General features: G+C 37.6%; 1 protein-coding gene across 1 annotated transcript in view; it reads right to left on the reverse strand.

The window, feature by feature from the left end:
- Nucleotides 1-19,923, reverse strand: part of KAT6A (lysine acetyltransferase 6A) — a 38,315-nt gene that overhangs the window by 16,797 nt on the left and 1,595 nt on the right. The window contains exons 2-10 of the mRNA XM_014259580.2: nt 19,562-19,604; nt 18,677-19,447; nt 7,718-7,826; nt 7,032-7,147; nt 6,696-6,777; nt 5,791-5,926; nt 3,663-3,976; nt 2,349-2,467; nt 719-834 (exon numbers count right to left, since the gene is read on the reverse strand). Of these exons, the coding sequence (XP_014115055.2) occupies nt 719-834; nt 2,349-2,467; nt 3,663-3,976; nt 5,791-5,926; nt 6,696-6,777; nt 7,032-7,147; nt 7,718-7,826; nt 18,677-19,279 (1,595 nt within the window). The 5' untranslated portion in view covers nt 19,280-19,447; nt 19,562-19,604. The remainder of the gene's footprint in view (nt 1-718; nt 835-2,348; nt 2,468-3,662; nt 3,977-5,790; nt 5,927-6,695; nt 6,778-7,031; nt 7,148-7,717; nt 7,827-18,676; nt 19,448-19,561; nt 19,605-19,923) is intronic.

Here is a 19,923-nt window from a genome sequence, read left to right on the forward strand (position 1 = left end):
TACACTGACCTTGTGTGCGTGCTAATGAAGGCAAAACCACCTTACTTACCATAGTTAAAGTCATGACACTTGTTCTGTAACCAATGCATATTAAAAAAATGCCCTTAATATCCTGCATAATTACACTGACATTATTAAGTTGTGCCAGAAGACATAGATTAAAATCCTAGGAAAAAAACATTAACCCCTCCCAGTTTTGCACCAGTGGTGATCATCCTAGGATGGATGAGAGAAATAGTTCCTATTCCCTTCTTTTCCTCATCACAGACAACATCCCAGCTGTATGTACATACCCTTGAGTGATGGGTACCCATTTACTTTAAAACAGTTTGACATACTTAACTGACATGAACAACTATAATGCAAGTATCCCAAAATTCTTGTGATTTAAAACCATTGATATACTCTAGCTTAGACAGGAATGTCTTTGTACAGCTAGAATAATTCCTTGTGACAGACCACATATTCTTGTTTAATGGCAGAATAAAGAGTTTGACTTGATTTTCTTCCTTTAGCTATAGCCCCTACAAGTCATTCCTCTTTCTGAATAAAGTTCAAAGAGTTTGCACCCTAGACCATTTGCAAAATTCTTAAGCAAGAGAACAGCAAAGCAACTATATATGCAACATAGTAGAACAACCTTTCAGACACCAAAATGAAACCACCAGATTTCTATGCCTGCTGGAGTACAGCTTTCCCATAAAAAGAAAAATCTGACCTCGAGTATTCCTGTGGATATGGGGAGGAGTACCAGGTCTGGATTTCGTACTTGCCAAATTCGATAACAGAAGGGCAGCGGACTTGTGGATCAGGAGGCCCAGTCACCCCTACTTTCTATGCAAGGGGAAAAAACCCAAGTTTTCATGAATTTCCAAGTGAAAGACTTTTAAGATTAAATAAATCAAAACATTTTTATCTACACAGCCTATCCTGCTCAAACTCACTGGGAATTAGGAAGATGCACATGTTGCTCTCTGACACTAAAAACCAGTACCAGTCACACTTCAAGCAACCATGTGATTCACAAGAAGAAAGAATTAATAAACATTATCATACCATGTATCTCCACTACCATTCACAGTATTGCATGTCACAGTTTTAAATACAAATTAGTAGAAAGTGAAGTTTAATACAATCTTTTTTGAGTCTCATTGTAATTTTCTTTCTTGTTATTTCAATAATGAAGAACAGAAACATAAACTGCTCCTGAGGTTAAAAACTAGAATATACGAGTATTTAACATCACACATTAGTGTCTTCCCAGCTCTGAGACTAGATGAACTACTGTGAATGTAGCAGCTACCAAACCAAATGTACCAAACCAAGCCAACAAAATATTCAGGATGCAGCTACCTGCTTATCATCACAAGTGCTGAAGAACTAAAGAAAAAACCTCACATTTATCAGAAGAAGAAAAAAATAGAAGGTAGAGTATTTTTAAACTACTTATACAACCTTTATTTCCCCTGTCCCTCTGACAGTAACTGTGTATTTTATAGCAACTAAAAATAAGGATACAAAATGCTGCACTTTAAAAGAAAACAAATGCTTTCTTGACTCACAACGATTTTATCTCGAAAGACTGTCACTCATAGAATTACAGAAATACAAGTATTCCCACTAGCCTTGCATTATAATATGAACAACCCTGGACTGAAGTTACTAACAAATGAGAACACTTCATGCAGGAGGTCAGCAACTAATGTGAAGAGTACCAGTGAATTACCTATATGCAAATTTACGGTAGCAGAATGAGACAGCTATACCCAGGGCAATGGGCTACTGTTTGAAAGGTAACATTCCAAGTTAGCATATTGCTAAGCTTCCTGAGTGGGACTGGTGGATCTACCCTAGGCATCCATATTTTGTGGAGTTCTAGATGAAAAGGAACAGCAACCTCTGTTCAGTGTGTACACAGACACAAACAGCAATGCTCAATCCTGTTCCATAAGGAGCTAAAGTATCTAGAAAAAGAATGTTTTAGCTACTCAGAGAGTCTATGTGACCCATGCTGCTAGCAAACCATCCCATATTTTATTGCTTTCACTTTCCACATGTTTTAGCAGCCATTTAACAGTTCTGAGAGGACTAAAGCCACAGGATTTTTAGCCACCTTAACCTCTTACACTCTTATGCTCACTTTTACAATATCCTTCAGCTCTCTTGATGTCAGTTTTCCATTACTCTCAAGCAGCAGAAACCAAGAACATTAGCATCTGTGACAAACCTGTAGTCTGAAGTCTGTATTTCTTGTTGTTATTTTGTTGTTAGGGTGGTGATTTTAGATTTGTTTAAACTTCTTTTACAAATTTGGTACTTACTGCCAGACACTGAAAGTTTAACTTTACCTGCAGTGCTTGTTCCTGAATATCTCGAAATAACTCCATGTCTTTTTCATTTAAGACATCCTGACTTCCAAAAAAACGCTCCTCAGTTTCTTGTTTTCCATCCCAGCCATCCTGATTGTCTGTAAATGAGACAGAAAATTGTCTTCACCTACATTTACAAGAAAGTATTTGCTTTTAGTGCAGTGACAAACAACATCTGGCTGTATTCACACACTGTGCCAGGTTTTTTTGATAGGATTTTCTATTCAGATTTGGGACCACAAAAGAAGAACAAGTTCTAGATTTGGGACCATGTAAGTAGTACTGTCCTATGTTTAAGCAGGCCCAAATGTCGCCACCTAGATATTCACAATACCATGAAGGCATAAATGGCTTACCATTAAGTCTGTTTTTCACAAACAAGGATCACAACTATTTAAACGCCGTATCTGGTAAAATCAAAACCCGGACACCTACACTCATCACCTTAGAAACATCCCTTCAACAAAAACAAACAAACAAATCTAAACAAAAAACCCAACAACACCCTCTAGACACTTCATCTGACTCCCAAAGCATAAGTCACACTGCTGTTCTTCCAGCACCAGCCAGGTTAATGCAGGTAACTAACTATTCTAAAGCTGTAAACATAGTATTTTATTGTGGAGTATTTCCCACTGACTGCTTAGAAGCAATTCAGAACTATTCACCACAACTGTAAATATCTGAATACAGAAATTAGATAAAGGTCCACACATAGATAATATCTTAAGCTAGAAAAGCAAAAAAACCAAGGAAAGCAAAATTGCATTCCAAAGGGAAGAGACAGTTTTCAGCAAGAAGATGCCAAGCCACACAAACAGGCTCCTCTATGGCTGAGAAAATTATGAAACAATTGCATGCATCCATAGATTGCAAGCTCACGGGTCTGTCAGACTGGTTTTAGTTATCTGTTTTCCATTTCATACTTCTGCCTTGCTGCTCTTAATTTTCATGAACCACTGCCTCTGTTATTTCTTTCAAATGTGACATTATTTAGCCCATTTCCTAGGCTGTCTGCAAATGCCTCCTTACAAATGGGCATTCTACCTCCCTGTAATCATTCAACCCCTCATCACACATTGCCATTATATATAAAGAGGCTAAGGTCTCTAGGATCACTTCCTCTTTGCAGCTTATATTCTACCTCAAAGCACCAAAGGTAAGTGCATTCCAGTGTTAACTTTCAGCTCAAAGTTTCCAGCCTCTAACAATTCCAGTCACTTCAACATCCTAGCCTTTAAACATTTGCTTGGTATACAGGATACTTGCATTGGCAGGGTGAAAAATCTTTACCTGTGGGCCATTCTGAAGTGCTAGATTTCCTGGTACCCTTTTTCCTGATCCTATACTGCTGAGAATAGTCAACTACTTCTCCTCGAGCTTTTCGTCCATCAGGGGAGGGAGTGAAGAATTTAGTAAGGCCATCTATAAGCCCTTTGGTTTTCTTGTTAAACTTCAAGGTGTTGCTGCCATCTCTGCAGAAGTCCAAGACATCTGTCTGTTCCAGGTATCCTCCTTGTGATGATGCTGACTGGCTGGACAGAGCCATCTTACGCTTCCGACCCCGACCAGGACCAGTGCGAACTTTGCTGAAAGGACCTTTTGATCTAAAGGATGAGAAGGTGAAAGATATGGTCAGAAGATGTGGTAAGGTGGCCTACCATCTTCTCTAACATATTTATCAACCATGCAGAACATGAGCTGAAGAATTTAATAGTACAGGAGTCATTAAGAATCTGTATGCCCTAGAGGAGCCAGGATTTAAACATTTCAGTAGAAGTACTGTACTATTGTTCTCTACATTGAACATTATGTCAAACTAATTTGAATATGAACAATAGATTTTCACCAAATTTAACACAACATTAAATTTTAAAATCAGTAATCAGAATGAATACATTGCACAGAAGGCTTCAATTTATGCAATCATTAAACATTTAAACTTGCCATTTGCCATAGTTTTTGTACTGATAGTAAATTGTTGTAAAAATGCCACAGAAAGTTAACACATGAAAGATGCATCTATTAGCTAAGAACCTATGCCACTGATGGTCACCTTAGCTGAAACAGTGCTGCTCTCCAAACAAATGCCATCTTCAAGACAGTAAATTTTAAAATTCTGTTGAAACGAAAGTATTCAAAAGGTGTGTGGATGTGGCTTGGGGATATGGGTAGTGGTGAACACAAGAATGCTGGCTTAATGGTTGGACTCAATGATCTTACAGATCTTTTCCAACTTAATGATCCTATGATTCTGTGAGATAACTGAGTATTCAACACTTCACAGAAGTGTCCTAGACTGACTGATTGACTGTTTTTAGCTACAGTCTTTTCAGCTACAGAGGACAGAAATAGGCAGCTTTTTCCTAAGAAGACAAACTATACATCTTCACACAATTCTAATATATTTTGCAAGTCAAATGATGGAACAAAGGCAAAAAAAATGTGAATCAATCATGAAATAATACTTAAAGAAGACAAAACAGTAGAAGCAGATAGCTAGTTTTCATTCAGCTCCTCTGAATTATGCTGAGAGTTCTTCTACAAAATTATTGTACTGACTGGAAAAAAAAAACAAAAACAAAACCAAAAAAACATGTTTAATAGAGACACTCCCTCTATGTTTTTAGAAGCATTAAATTTTGTAAGGTTGTTTTCCAGAACATCCTCTGGTGCTATTGGTTAGGATAAACTGGTGGTTCAAGTACTTTTTTTAGCTGACCTGATGTCCGAAACAGATGTTCTTGTGACATGCTCCTTCATTGTTTTGCACCCGGAAGAGTCAACTGCTGAATCACAACCAGCACTGCACAGCAATCTTAATTCAAGGAAATTGCTTTGGCTGAACAGTTATCCAAAGAATTCCTGCCCACCCAAATCCAATTCCCTGACAACTCACTAGCTGCCCCACAACAACCACGACAAGGCTGCACCAACACAGTCTTCTGTCTCAGCATAACAGAGCTCTCCACAAATGCAGAAACATAAGGATGGAAGCAGAAAGGGGCCAAATATTTTCTGGCAGCAGGGTCAGATTAAATATATGTCAAACAATCTCATATGCTTTATTGTGATTACTTAATTTCTTTAAACAACAGAAAGTGCTCTTGGGAAACGCAAAGCAACGAAATTATGCTGGAAGAAGGAGACATCCAGCAAAAGAGATTACACAAACAGTAAAATTTGTCCATGACTATTAGGAATAGTTGAAAAATAAATAGTAAATTACTACAAAGAGTAAAAAATCTTGGCCAAAATAAGCAGTAAGGTTACTTCTAGTCTTTCACAGTCCTTCTCAGAAAATCTGTAATGAACAGCTCCTAATTGTAGAAGAAAACCTCTCACAACGTAGACTAGAAATTTCAGAAATACCTACTGTCCTACAGATTCTCACATCTTACTCTTCCTTATAGAGACTTACGTTGTATTTTGATTCTTTAACCTGTTTTTGGGACGTCCTATTGGATTAGCATAACGTCTTTTTATCTGTGCTGCCTTCTTCTGTAAAAGTTTTCTTCCTTTCTTCCGTGGTCGACATATTTGACATATCCACATACCTGTAAGACACAAGTCCCCATCACTGAATGCAAGAGACATCTATATAGGACAAAAGGGAGAAATACAGTCCACAGGCCTTCTGAGATTAAGGGTAGGAACAGTACCAAAGGCACCGATTATCACATACACGTGTAAAAAGAATTATGCATATGCTTCAACAATATGAACTCAAGACCTGTTAATATTCCCCAGCCCCCAAAGAGTTCCAAACACAAAGGAAGTCTCCTTAACTAGCAGTACATCATCAGAACACCGTAATTTAATGGCAAATTATCCCATTATCTGCTTACGACTATACTACTTCCAACTATCTTATACACAAAAGTTTTCTTCTAACTACCAAGGAAGACTCTTCCTTAGATAATCTGCTTTCTGACTGGGAGGAGAAATTCATTTATCCAGAATATTCTACTGTCCAAATAGGCATCACTTCAAAAACATAGGACTTATCTCTTTCTTTCGTACAAGGCTATTCATGCAAATGAAAACTGATCATCTTAATCTGTAGGGATCACTTCTATTCCTTCAAACCTCAAGACGTTTTTTTCAAATCCCTGTACAAAGAGTAATGTACAGGAAACAGGAGATAATGAAAAAACCTGGATGTGAAGTTCTGACCCTTCTTTGGTTTCTAATACCTGAAAAGTAATTCCATACAAAAATGAGCTAAATGTAGCTAAAAGAGGACCTATTAAGCGAAAGCACTGCCTGCCCACTGATCTCTTCCAACACTATCTTAAATTATCCTTTTCACGACAAAGTCCTCACCTTTTGGCATCCTCGTAAGAGGAGGATCACAGCATTCCATGTGAAAGCCACGGTCACAGGAGTCACAAAATAGCATGTTATCCTGTTGAAGACATATAATCTCTCTTTATATGTGCATCAGCATCAAGCCCTCCATTAATTTGTCACCATTTCAGAGAACAGGTATATAGTTTTCAACTACGGACAATTCAAGGTATTTCAAAGATCTCAGAAAGACTACCACACTAAAATAAAAGCTACACATATTTGCCTCTAAAATAATTTTATTTTATAGTTTAATGCAACATCCACAAAACTGATGTCCTCTTCATTCAATCCATTCTCCACTATACTCACAGCATTTTTTCCTTGATCTCTACAGGAACTGCATGTTTTGCATTCAATACACTGCCATCGCAAGGCTTTCACTCGAACTGTCAGCTCTGGAGAGAACTTCAAACAGGACGGATGACCTAGAGAAAAAAGAGAAGATTTTACTGGTAAAATCATTATACTTCTGTTAATGGTCACGGATAGCTCATATAGTGACTACTTTATCAATTATGCATTCCCATGCAGAATTTTGGTTATCCAGATACTCCTATTTTTAGGTGCTTCTGTTCTTGCCTACTCGTAACACAAACCAGTCCCTAGATAGCAAATGGTAGCCCCACATACAAAAGAACCCAAAGATAATTCTTCATAACTGAATTGAGAAACATGGTGAAACTGGTCTTTATTGCTACATTTAGAAAAAATAAACTTCCAGGGGCCAAATGAATTACTTGAGCTAGGTTAACTTAACCGTCTCCTCTCTGGAAGCCTAAGATTCAGCTGAACTGACTGTATTGTATGCCACAGAAGCATATTCATCACATGTCTGGGTCAGCAGGAGTGACTGCATACTAGACTTCTCTGTCTTAAGTGGCAAGATTCTTAATAGAGGTACACTCCTTCTGTGCATGGGGCAGCACCAGGCAGTGTACCAACTTTTCTGTCTCAAGGGAAGGGGATAACACCAGCAGCAGTAAATGGTCACCTACCACTGTTGCCACAGTCAGCACAAGAGATGAGCTCTTCAGGTTTCTTCTCCCGATTTTGCTCTTTTGTACCAAGGCAGAAACTGCAAATTGGAATTGGTTCAGCAACCGGCTGTGAGGAAAACAGACAGTAAGAGCACTGGGTATCTCAAGGGAGCAAACTGTAATACACAAAATGACACAGGCATTTATATATCACATAAACATGATGTAATACACATCACGTCTCAAAGATTTTACCTGGCTCTCACATTGAATACAGCACTAACTGAATAGAAGTTAGTATTTCAAAGTACAAAAACTGTACAACAATTAACCCTGTTATGAAAAATTAAAATAAAATATTCCTGCAGAAAATTATGTGAGTATGCTATTTAGCAATCACAGGAAGATAAAAAGGTGTGCTCTCCCTGAAAAAGTTATGGGGTGAGTTAGACATTGTGTAGAAAAAAGATGTATTTAAGATGAGGCACAGCACTAGCAAAGTAAGAAATAGGTATGAACTAGCCAACAATACATTTGGACTGGAATAAGCAGGACATTTTTAAATTTAAGGACTGACATTCTACAGCCTCATCAAAGATGCAGCAAGTGCAATAATTGTTTTCTTTTACAGTGGCACTTCATCAACTAATAAGAGTGAAAGGACAAGCTAATTTAACAGTAAGTGCTGGATTTCATTATCTAGCAAATTCTTTCTAATCCAATTCTGCATTTAAATCCTGTGATTTATAGTTTCCAGTGCAAAGATGTACACAAAATTTAATTTAAAAATTAAAAAAAATATGCTAAAATCACATTTAAAATACTGTAAATGGGAATAATGTTAGATTACATCAAGTTTTGAGAAACATTCTTTGTATAGCTGTATCAAGATACAGTTAGTGATTTTGAACATACCTTTTCAGAATCTATTCCGCAGATACATATGTGCATACTGTTAATAACTGCATGGAAGTATATGCCAGAACTTCAAGCAACTTTACCTAAGCCAAAGCCAAAGCTGTATCCAGAATAGTTTCTTGCAGGAATCAAGTTTGTTTATATTACTCTAATACAGAAAATGAAAATTTGAAAGCTCTGCCTTTTGTTCAATGTACAGACATGGCACGTACAGTACACTTTCAGTCTGAGGTGTGGTCCTTAAAGCACCCACTAGATTAAAACAATCTGAACACCTTGGAAATTTGTTGTTTCAAAATTAAGCCATACAACAGGAACAAAAGCCTGACATTCTTCATTTAGAATACAAGTATTTATATTAACCTTTGGGTAAACCTCAAATGATGCTGAAGTGTAAACTAATATGAAATCACCTGCCTATCAAACTACTTCAGTTTGGAGTATGTTCACAGGATTAATTAATTGAAGAATTGTAGGTTTTGCTCCTTTTGAGAAACAGAGAACACAAGGCAACTGTAGATAGTTATGCCAAGCATACAAATCATTAATATCCAAGTGGGAGGGGGAAGCTAGCATCTTCAGTATCTTTCCTGCCATGGTCACCACAGCAACATTAGCTGAAATCAACTGTGTAGGGATTCCCCATCCTCTTTCAAGAGAGAGATGGGATCTACTGTACACAAATTGTTCTCTTTTTGTTTATGACGGGACTCTAGGTGCCAGACAACTAGCTGCTTCCATTCAGTATCAGGTTTACTGGGGGGAAAAAACCTTGTGTACGAAGGGTCAGTCAATGCTTTAATTTCCTTGGAATCAAGATTTCAGTAATTACTTTTACCTTCTGCCTTTTGAAAGGAAAGCTGAAACTTTTCAGGGGAGAAATAAAATTATTTCACACATCCTCTGCAGGAAGTTCATGAACAATTTATTTCATCAGAGTTTTACACACAGTCAACAGCCTAAGACAGTAGTTCTTTTCTGTTCTAGCCAGTATTTGTGCATACCCTGTTCATCCCTACAGTCCTTCAAACTTGGATGCCCACATGTAAACACTGTCTAGGTTTGGAGGAACCAGATCAAAGATTATCCTTCACAGCTTCAATGTTTCCTTGCAATGTATTTATCACCCCTGGTAAGCTGCAAGCAAACACTTTACCACATTTTAAAAACCCAAAACATCTACAGTTTGGAGGAAGGTTCTATTAGAATTCAAAGTGCTTTAGAATAATTAATTAAATTGGAATAATTTTTAATGTAGAGATCAGGCTTCTCTTCCAAGGTTTCTGTGTAAGACTGTTATGCTAAGTATGGAGAGATTTCACTGCTGCTGCTGTGTTCAGCAAAGAATATCCTGGCAAGTGAAAAATGCAAGCACACAATGAAAGATTCGTGAAAACAAGACTGGAAGCAGGCAGCTCAGTTTCACACTGCAAATTTTTGGCAGACATTCAACTCCTTCTGCTGTTTTGCTTGCAAGCACATCTATCTGTGTGATGTCACCAGATTCAATGAGGGAGGGAGCCAGAATAAATTGGACTGACAGTGTCTTACAGCCTGCCAGCCTCTCAGCACATGTCGTTACTATACAAGGGGTTCCTAGAAACCAAATGTGCCTTAAAGATTCACAGACTGTATGCTCTCCTAAAGGCAACTACGGAGAAGTTCCTATGGAAAAACTGTGTGTGTAGTAATTTTACAGTCTCAGTTTTGGCCTACCCATCTGCTTTGTAGTCTTTTTAATTTAGGAAAAGTGAGGTTAGGAAACGCCTCAAAACTCAGAGTCAAGTCTGCAGGCCACAATGCCACTATGGTCACTTGCCAGTAATGTTAAAGCACTTTACTTTGCAGATGTTTTAATACCACCTGGGGCTCACTAGCTACCAGGACTATCTTTGTCCCATCATCATATATATGCTTCTGGTAGCCACTGTGGTTGTAATCGAGTGGGTATAGAATTTAAACCAGCATAAAAGAATCACATACACTCACACCAACTTTTTTTTTGTTTTGTTTTGCTCTTCAAGAACCACTGAATGTGAGCCCCCTAGAAGCAATGCTAGATGGCTTCTGAGAATTCACACTAGATAATGCTTTTTTTGTGTGTCTGTTTTTAAGCAAGTGACAAATCATTACTCCTCACTTCAAATAGTCCATTTCTCTTGCAAAGGTCTCCCTCAAAAGCTGTAGCTCCTGGCAAGAGCAGATGAACCAGAAAAGACAGAGGGAAAGTATAACCTACCACCACATGGAAAAAATTATTTAAAACATGAGGAAACATGTTTCAGTGTGCACAGCATCACAAAGCCTGGATTCCATGCCTTTTGGATCAGGAGAGGTAAGCTGGAGAGGAAAACTGCTTCAGTTCCATGCCTCAATAAAATCAGAACCAATGAATTTCATATTGTCAAAGTAATTTTACAAATCATGTGAGTTTTTTTGCTGTATGTAGAGAAAACTGCAGAATTTAGGAAATACTATTCAATAATATCAACTTGTAGGAGCAATGGTTAGTAACTAACCCTTCTTCTATGTAAGTTACGAAATCACAACTCTTCATGTTCCCTCCAGACACTATAGTAAAGAAAAAAAATGAAGAACCGGAGAGTAAAACTGGAAATCCCTAAAATACTGTTTTTACTAAAGAAAACAATGCTAAATATATTTTAATACACAAGAAAAGCTATTACCATAACACAAAAAAAATATGTTTGTCTGTGTAAATGGATATTGTCTCCAATTCACTTGTTGAATCTCACTTGAATGGAAGAAGCATATTTACATGGCGGAATGATGGGCTAAAACATGAGACTACATTAAAACAAATGTAAGGGAGAAAAGATAAAATAGCATACAGAAGAAAGGAACAAGCATGAAATACATGCCTCTTTTTAAGAGAAACATATAGGATCATTTAAATAGAAAAATTGAAGGACATTTTAAATGTGTGCTGTTGTTTGAGGAAGGACTAACACAACAGAGAGAAAACCTGAAATGCTGCTACAAGAGTAGAGTCAAATGCAAAGGCCAATAACTTGGATATTAGTGAGGTCTGATTTTCTGCAGTGTTTACTGACATCTGGAAACCAGTGCAGAAAAGCAATGTGAATAGTATCTGGGGCCGATGTTCAAACTGAAGAAATTATCTTACTGTCAGATATGTGCATGGTAAAAACTTCACAGAATGTCAAATGGAAATGTTTAGATAGTCAATTGTTAAATAACCTTCCCAGAACTAACAAGTTCTCTAATCAGAGGATTAGAACTATTCAAGATTTGTTAGTCACAATCAGAATCCTATGCCTTCCTGACTGCAAACTCAGGCCAGTGAGGGGAAAGAGAGGCTCAGATTTCCTTCTCTGTAGTATAAAGAAACTCCCTTCACTTTACACTGATTCAGAAACCTAGCAGTTCAAGTTACTGACATTTTCTTTACTCAAAGTTATATCCTGTGAGCTCTCACCTACACTTTGTCTCAGCTTCATAATTTTCAAGAAAATATAGGATGCTGTCTTGGGAGTGACAGATGATTATATTACTCTATTTTAGATCAAAAGGTATCTCTAAGACGTTGCAGACTTCCACAGCTGCAAAAGAAAAACTACAGAATCAAAAGCAAGCTACAATCCTAATTCCTCTCACTGAAAAAAAAAAAAAAATTGCACTCCACAATACTTAGATTGTCAGAAAAAGTAAGAAACTTCAACATTGACTTTGATTTCTAGAAATAGCAAGTTACTTTGGAAATGAGATTTTTGTTAAAACCCAAGTAATGTCTGTGCATAGAGGTAATTATTCTATCTTTAAACACTGTACACTGCTTTACTTCAAGATTAGCAGCATCCCTAAAAGAATGGAAAATACTTCAGTTAGAAAATGGAAAAAAGTATTTAAGAGAATGCAGAGCCCCCATATAAGCATGATACCAGAGAAGACACAAAAGGCACTGTCAATGAGTGTTTCACGCATTTTAAAGATCTCTGCCTGATTCAAGGTCGCTACTTGTAGTCTACCCAAAATACCCACACAAGTTCAACTTTGAGACCAAATCCTACTCAGTTTTTGAAACTTTGCCACCTTGAGCACAAAATTGAGAGAACAAAAAACCATTCTACACATAAGTCTTCACTATCAAAATTCACTGTTCGATATAACACTCTTGACAGTAAGATTTAATGAAGTCCCATGTTCTTGACCCATAGTCATTCCATGCTATTTTCTCTCCCTGCACCATCTGCACAGACACAGACCATTCTCACATGAGCAGCCTTATACAGCAAGTGCGGCAAAACCCCAAACACATGCAGATAAAACCTTTTCCAAACAGGTCTGTTGCTGACCACACATACAAAGGTATCCTAAATTTGCAAAGCTAGGTGAAGTCAGTCAGAACATTTCATGGTTGTACATTTTGAAGGAAAAAAAAACTAAAACATTGGTGGCAGCACCAAGCAAGTGCATCTACTTGTTCCTGAGACTGCACTAAAGATTTTGCATGCAGCTTAATGATTACCAGCTTCTGAAGTTCAGTCATTGCAATGCTCAGCAGAAGAATTACTTTCTTTCCTTCCATGCACACCTTCAAGGAATTCACTATGAGTCCAGACAAGTTCAGAGATCCAGCACTACAATCAAAACATGCATTACTAAATATCCAGAACTGAGTCTCAAAGACTGAGGAGAAATCTAATGCCTGGGAAAGGCTGTATACTGTTCATGAATTCTAAATTAAGTCAGACCATACACACACTCATCTAAAGGCTGTATCCAACATCAATTTTTCTGGACTTTTAAGATTAGATGGGACAGTTCAGCAGAAATGGGGAGAAATATGTAGAACTACTGACTTCTTTTATAGTTCAGAACACCTTTAGTTTTGACAAAATTTTCATTTTACACACTGATAAGTGGAGATAGAATGGCGACTCAACTTATTGCTAAAGATTAAAAAAAAAACAAAAAAACAAAGATTCCAGGAAATTAAGTGGTCCAGTCTCATATTTTAATAGCACTTGTGAAGGTATTTAATTATGTACCATAGTTAAAAGATCCATAATTTGTTCTATTCAATTTTCCAAAATACAGTGAAATAACACAGGTATCAGTAATTAAAGGTTTTAGTAATTCAAAGGTCTTCACAGAAACATGTTTGGAAGATTCTGTATTTTCAAACCAGAAGTCATTGCTCATGCATAGGTCTACAGACTGATTAACTGACCTTCAAAAGTACCTCAAAACAAGCAAATATATTACAAATGGAATTCTGTTTCCTACTCAAGGGTCATTCTTCTTGGACATCCTTCTCCCCCCTTTCTTTTTGTATCTCACTACAAGTCCAGTCAATAGCTCTAACAATGGGTAGACTGCCAGATTCCTGAACATTTAAACAAGCAACATTACAACCTCTCATCCAATGCCAGAAGCAGTATTAGTAGCTGCTCCAAGGAAAGATGTTCATACGGTCAGAAAAATATTGGCAAGGAAAGAAAAATTAAGATTTATACACCAAATACAGAAAAAACCTAAATAGATCGATTAGAGGCCAACATGACTTAATCACAACTCACTAGGATAAATCTAGTTCAAAATCCTTGAACAAGCAAATACCCACCTACTTCACAAAGGCTGAAGGACACAGCAGTCTGTCACACATAGTGTTTGTTCACCATATTTTGCTGACTGCATGTTTGGACTTAAGAACATGGAACCTATTTTTCAACTAAAATGGCAGTACATCATTTACTAACTATTGCTTTTCAACTGTTTTTTCCACCATCACTATGACTGAAGATAAAATTGCTGGGAAACTAGGAGAAAAGCAGGGACGGAATGACTTGTCCTCATTCTCTCTGCTGTTTCTTCCCTTCCTACATAACAAAGCTAACACTGGAATCAAGTTGTTGTTTCTTTATCAACATTCTCCATCATGCACTCTCTTCCCTGTCTGACTAGCCTTTAAAGCTCTGTCGTAAATACAATTATTTTATTAACCTAATTTCAGAGAAATGTCATTCCGTATCTGTCAATAATCTACTGGACAGAAAGGACTGACAACAGGGACCTGACCAGAGTGACATGCTTTCCGTCTAAGTTATCATGACTCCGGACATGGCCAACGCCACTCTTGGTACCATTCAGCCCCATTCCACATTAAATGCATCAGTTCATAGTATCCATTCACAGGTGTCCATGGCAAGAGTATTTAGGACCTGCTTAGATTTGCTCAGTTACTAAGAGCTACTTCACCTGTTCACTAATCGAGTGAATAAAGTTCAAAATAATTTTTTAACATTTGGGTTTCCAGAGTTTCACAGCATACAGATGGAGGCCATCTGTTACCAACCACAGGGTTTTTTTAGACAGAACTACAGACTTCTCTTCCCCAGAACCAGCTGGAAAAGAGTGAATCCTAATCCTCCTCCAACTGGGAGCCTAAGCTTGATTAGCGCCCTTGGAGAAATGGGTGAGGTCTCAATATGTAATTACAGTGCTCTGGTTGCAGATCATTTATGTGCTCCACCCCACACAAATCAATCAAAAAATAACCTCTTTACCACTAATCGGACAGTTCCTTCATTTAAGACATGGAATTAACAATTACTAACTTTAAACAGGCACAATATAGCAATAGTTACTGTATGCTTAAAACCTTCAAAACAACTATGATGCCCTCAAAGCATACAAACTTTCTGAAAAGATACAAGAAGTTTGGCTTTATGTGAATTTATGAGTACACACTGGGATCTAGAACTACTATTGGCAAGAGGGAAGGCCTGAAGGATGCTGCATATATAATAGCCCACAGTCACAGCCACAAACTGATTGATAAGTACCAACAGATATAAATAGCAACAGAAAACTAAGAAACAGATATGCCATAAGGAACATGCAAGACAGCAGCACAGGCAATCTCCTTTAAATATTACTCCTACTTTTCGGCCGCAGAAGTTCCTCTCATTTTTTTTTTCAGGAAGCACTTCCAAAAGTTTGGCTTTATACTCTCACCTGTACTGCAGGATAATACTAAGATATTTACTTAAAGGTTGCTGCAGCCATAGCCAGTTTTAACTGACATAAAAGACAGTTTCAAGGACAGTACAAATGAATATCAAACAATACCACCTGTATTTTCCTTCTAATTGAGGAAGAAACAGTCCTACTGTTGTCCTGAGATCAAAATTCAGATGCTCTAGAAACTTCTAACACATATAGCAATGATTTCCACTTCTTCAGTTAACTGATATGTTACTGCTGGTTTTTTTTAATAATAATGATTTTACAAAGATTCTTTCTGTAGCAAGTGTCAACAAAACAAAAGCAGAGCAAGCTATCTTTAAGGCATCCAGCCTTAAGACCTGCAACTTACTACCACTTAAGTTCCTCATGATGGCATACCAAGAAAGGGCTCTTTGTTCTTAAACAGTATTAAATATTACTGTGTTGCAGTAGTCTCTCAAAGTAATGTAGTAATAATAGCATTGTAGTAATACTATATTAACTATTGAACAGTTGTCCTGGTTTTGGTTGAGATCATGTTAATTCTTCTCCCAGTAGCTGGTATGATGCTGCATTTTGTAGGATGAGAATACTTCGGGTAACTCACTGATGTTTCAGTTGTTGCCAAGTAGGGCCTACAAGTCAAGGACTTTTTAGCTTCTCACCCCACCCACAGTGAGGAGGCTGACAGGCACAGGATGCTGAGACAGGACACAGCCAGGGCAGCTGACCCAGCCTGTCGAAAGAGATATTCTAGACCATATGGTGTCATGCTCAGTACATAAACTGAAGCTGGGGAGAAGCTGTCTGGGGGCTGCTGCTCAGATGTCAAGCCATCAATTGGCAGGTGGGAGGCTGAACTTTTTTTTTCTTTTGTTCATATTACTGCCAAGCCCCTTCTAAGAATCAGGGGAACCATTATAACAATACTCCCAAAGAATTAAAGAAAAAAAAAAAGAAAATAAAAAATACCTCACCACTCTCAAGAACCCATCAATAAGTCAAGAAAATCACTATAGCACAGTATGTCTTCTGCACCTGCATAAATTGGTTGAGATTTAACAGAAGGCCCTAGAGTGAAGGTCATTGCACTGTCTGCATGGAGAAAACAACCAATCAAGAACAAACCAAAACCAAAAAATAAACTGTCTTAAAAATCCTGGAGAACAGGAACTTTGAGCCACCACTGACTGACTTGCCAGTCAATTAATGCTGGCAGAACCTAAATGTTTTAACATTGTTATCTTCAAAATTACTTCAGAAACTAGTATGAAACTCTGAGTTACACAGCACAGAGATACTGCATGAAGAACTAGGATTAAATACAGACACAGAGACGCAAAAACTGAAGAATGTCTTGAAATAATCCCTTGTAAAATTTGTATTTTTCCAGGCGGACAAAGAACAAATCCCAGACTAAATTCAGTATTTATAGTAGCTCATACTACCATTCACCACTCTGATTAATAACATTTGAAGAAAAGCGCAGGGAACAATTAATCTCAAAGAATATCAAACTGCTCCTGAGCTTAGGCACATTACAAGAAGGCTGAATAGGCTATGTTAACAATATGCACAGCCACTAATATCAACTGTTAGCAACATTCTTAATCCAGCCACCTCATGTGCCAGGTTTGTTTATATTCAGTTTTCATAACATTTTACAGCTATACTGATTTCATTATAAATAAAGTTGGAGACTTACATAAGAAACATTTGTAGACAGAACACTGGAATTAATACTTCCTACATTACGCCAGCCCACAGCACAACACACTGACAAGTACTGTGTCCACAGTAAAGCTCCCACAGATACATTAGAACTTCAGAGAAACTTTACTGGTGATAAAGCAGCTGTGTAGATTTTATTTTCCTTAGGAAGAAGACTCCTGTAGCAGTTTTAAATCTTCAAATCCTAACAGATCATTAAAGCAACTCTCACCAGAGATTGAAGCTGACTTCAAAAACCATGAGTTAGGACACACCCAAAGAATTAATTCCTGAACAGGATATTTCTAACAACCAAAAATTTCCCATTCTGCTGAAAAATGTACCTCTTTAGGATAAAAAAGAATAATTTTCATATTCTAGATGTCCTAGAGATAAGCAGTGCAATATATGAATCACTGGCAAATCGATCTTTAATAAACAAAGTAAACAAAGACAAGCTCCTGTTTTACTCTGCATTCACAGTAACAGAAAGAATAAAAACACACTGACTGGGTATGAATTTCACTCCAACAACTTCATCTTGACATTAGAGTGGAGGATTAATGACCTTAGGAATGCAGAAGTATGGCAGAAAGGAAGGGAAGACCACAAAAAATAAGAGAAAGCAACAGAAAAAAAATCTTTTGTTTTTTATAAAGAACGTGTATTTAAAATGGGGGAGAGGGGAGGGGGCAGAGGGTACAGAAGTCCCTGGATGCTCTTTCCAGCATCTCCATGACCTCTAGATCATAGAATGGTTTGGGTGGGCAGGGACCTTAAAAATCATCTGGTTCCAACCCCCTGCCATAGGTAGGAACACCTTCCACTAGACCAGGTTTCTTCCTATTTCACAATGAAGACATTCTGTGACAAAAAATTCCTTGTCCATTATAAAGAAAGCATCTAAGACAGCATTAGGTAGCAATTGCTAATCAGCCCATCACTATGTTACCTGAATTCAAATAGAAAGAAGAAATGTCAGTCAAATAAAATTGCAAAAGTAAGAGATCATCTCAAGTTTGCTTTGTGAATCCACCTCACCTTCAAGAAAGGAGGCTTATTTTCTATGTTTTGCTGACACACCTACAGTAAGCCTGTCACCATAGTTCCAGTTCCACTGCACAGAAGTGTTGTAAATTCCCCACAGTAGCTCATCTGCAATTTTCTGGTCTGAAGTAGAATTTACAATCCATTACATTTCCTCTGGTGTTTAGAAAATTGGATACAATGGGATACTAAATACACATTAATAATTTCTAACATACCAGATTCAAGATCATTTGCCTCAAATTGCAACTCTGTAGTGACACGTTCCATTGATCACAAGAAAATGATCACACAAAAATTGTGTCTTACCTTATCCTTTTCATGGGGAAGGAGACACACTGGAGGGAGACAGGAAAGAGACTCAAAACTCTCCTTCCCATCAGCATTAGTGGTTGCTTTAGTGTTGAGTTGGTACAGAGGTCCATCCTTAAGCAGCCTACCATGGCCAACAGCACGTTTGACAGCTAATCGTAATTGCTGGTGAAAAATGGAGGCAGTGCTACCTCCAAATAATGCAGACACATCTTTCTGACCTTTAAGAAAGCGCTCGATGTTCTTCAAGGATGAGCCACTAGACTCAGCCAAGCCCTCAATTGCCCGTTTAATAAGTTTATTCCAGTCCACATTTGGTTTACCATCCAACTTGCCATGGTTCCGAGGCTTCGGAAGTGCTATTCTCCCAGGATTATCAGGATCCTTGTAGGAGTTGAGACCTTTGTTCGAGACTTTCAAAATAGTTCCATCTTTAACACTCAACTCTAACTGTTCCAGAACAGTTTTGCGGTCCAAACCATGAGAAGATGACACTGCATTGCATATCCTCTCCTCTGAAGGTCGCTGTTTTTGCTTCTTTACCTTTTTGATTGCCTCCAAAATCCACTCTGTATACAGCGGGTTGGCGAGTTTTACCATGGTGAATAATTCTGTATATCCATAGAGTCGTTATCCTTTATCCTGATGCTGAACAAGTTTCAAATGATGAGAAAGCAGATCCTCGAATGATGGGAACCAGCTAACCATAGCATACACGTTTTCTGTTCTGAATTAATCCTTCTTTCTCAAACATTATTTATCATCACACTGAAGAGAAGAAAACAAAACAATTAGAAACATCTATACTCTTTCCAATAAATCCCGTAACAGCTTCACAGCAAGGTTTCCCACAAAGGTATAAAGATTTCAGCATTATCTCACCTGAGCTGCTTGTCTCACAATCAAAAGACCTCTAACATTAGGCCTGGAAGAAAACAAGAGAGACATTTAAAAAACAAAACAGTTATGAAGAAAAAGAAAAAAAGTAGCAGACAGTGTTAATTTGTTAAACACATAGAAGAGTTTTAAGCCACTACAGTTCTGAAATACTGAAGTAATACTTCAGGATTTATCTTCACTACTAATAAAAGCATATCTTAGCACTAAAATTATTCCATACAACCTAGAGAAAAGTGTCCTTTCCATTTTGATCCATTAGTCTATATCAAGATTTTTACCACTGCTGAACACAAATTAATATTTGGGGTAAAAAGAAAACCACAACAAACATCTTAAAAGAGCAG

Source organism: Pseudopodoces humilis, chromosome 30 (genome assembly GCF_049639895.1).
Source record: "Pseudopodoces humilis isolate 2021_Gansu_Grassland_sample_001 chromosome 30, ASM4963989v1, whole genome shotgun sequence".
NCBI classification, from domain to species: domain Eukaryota; kingdom Metazoa; phylum Chordata; class Aves; order Passeriformes; family Paridae; genus Pseudopodoces; species Pseudopodoces humilis.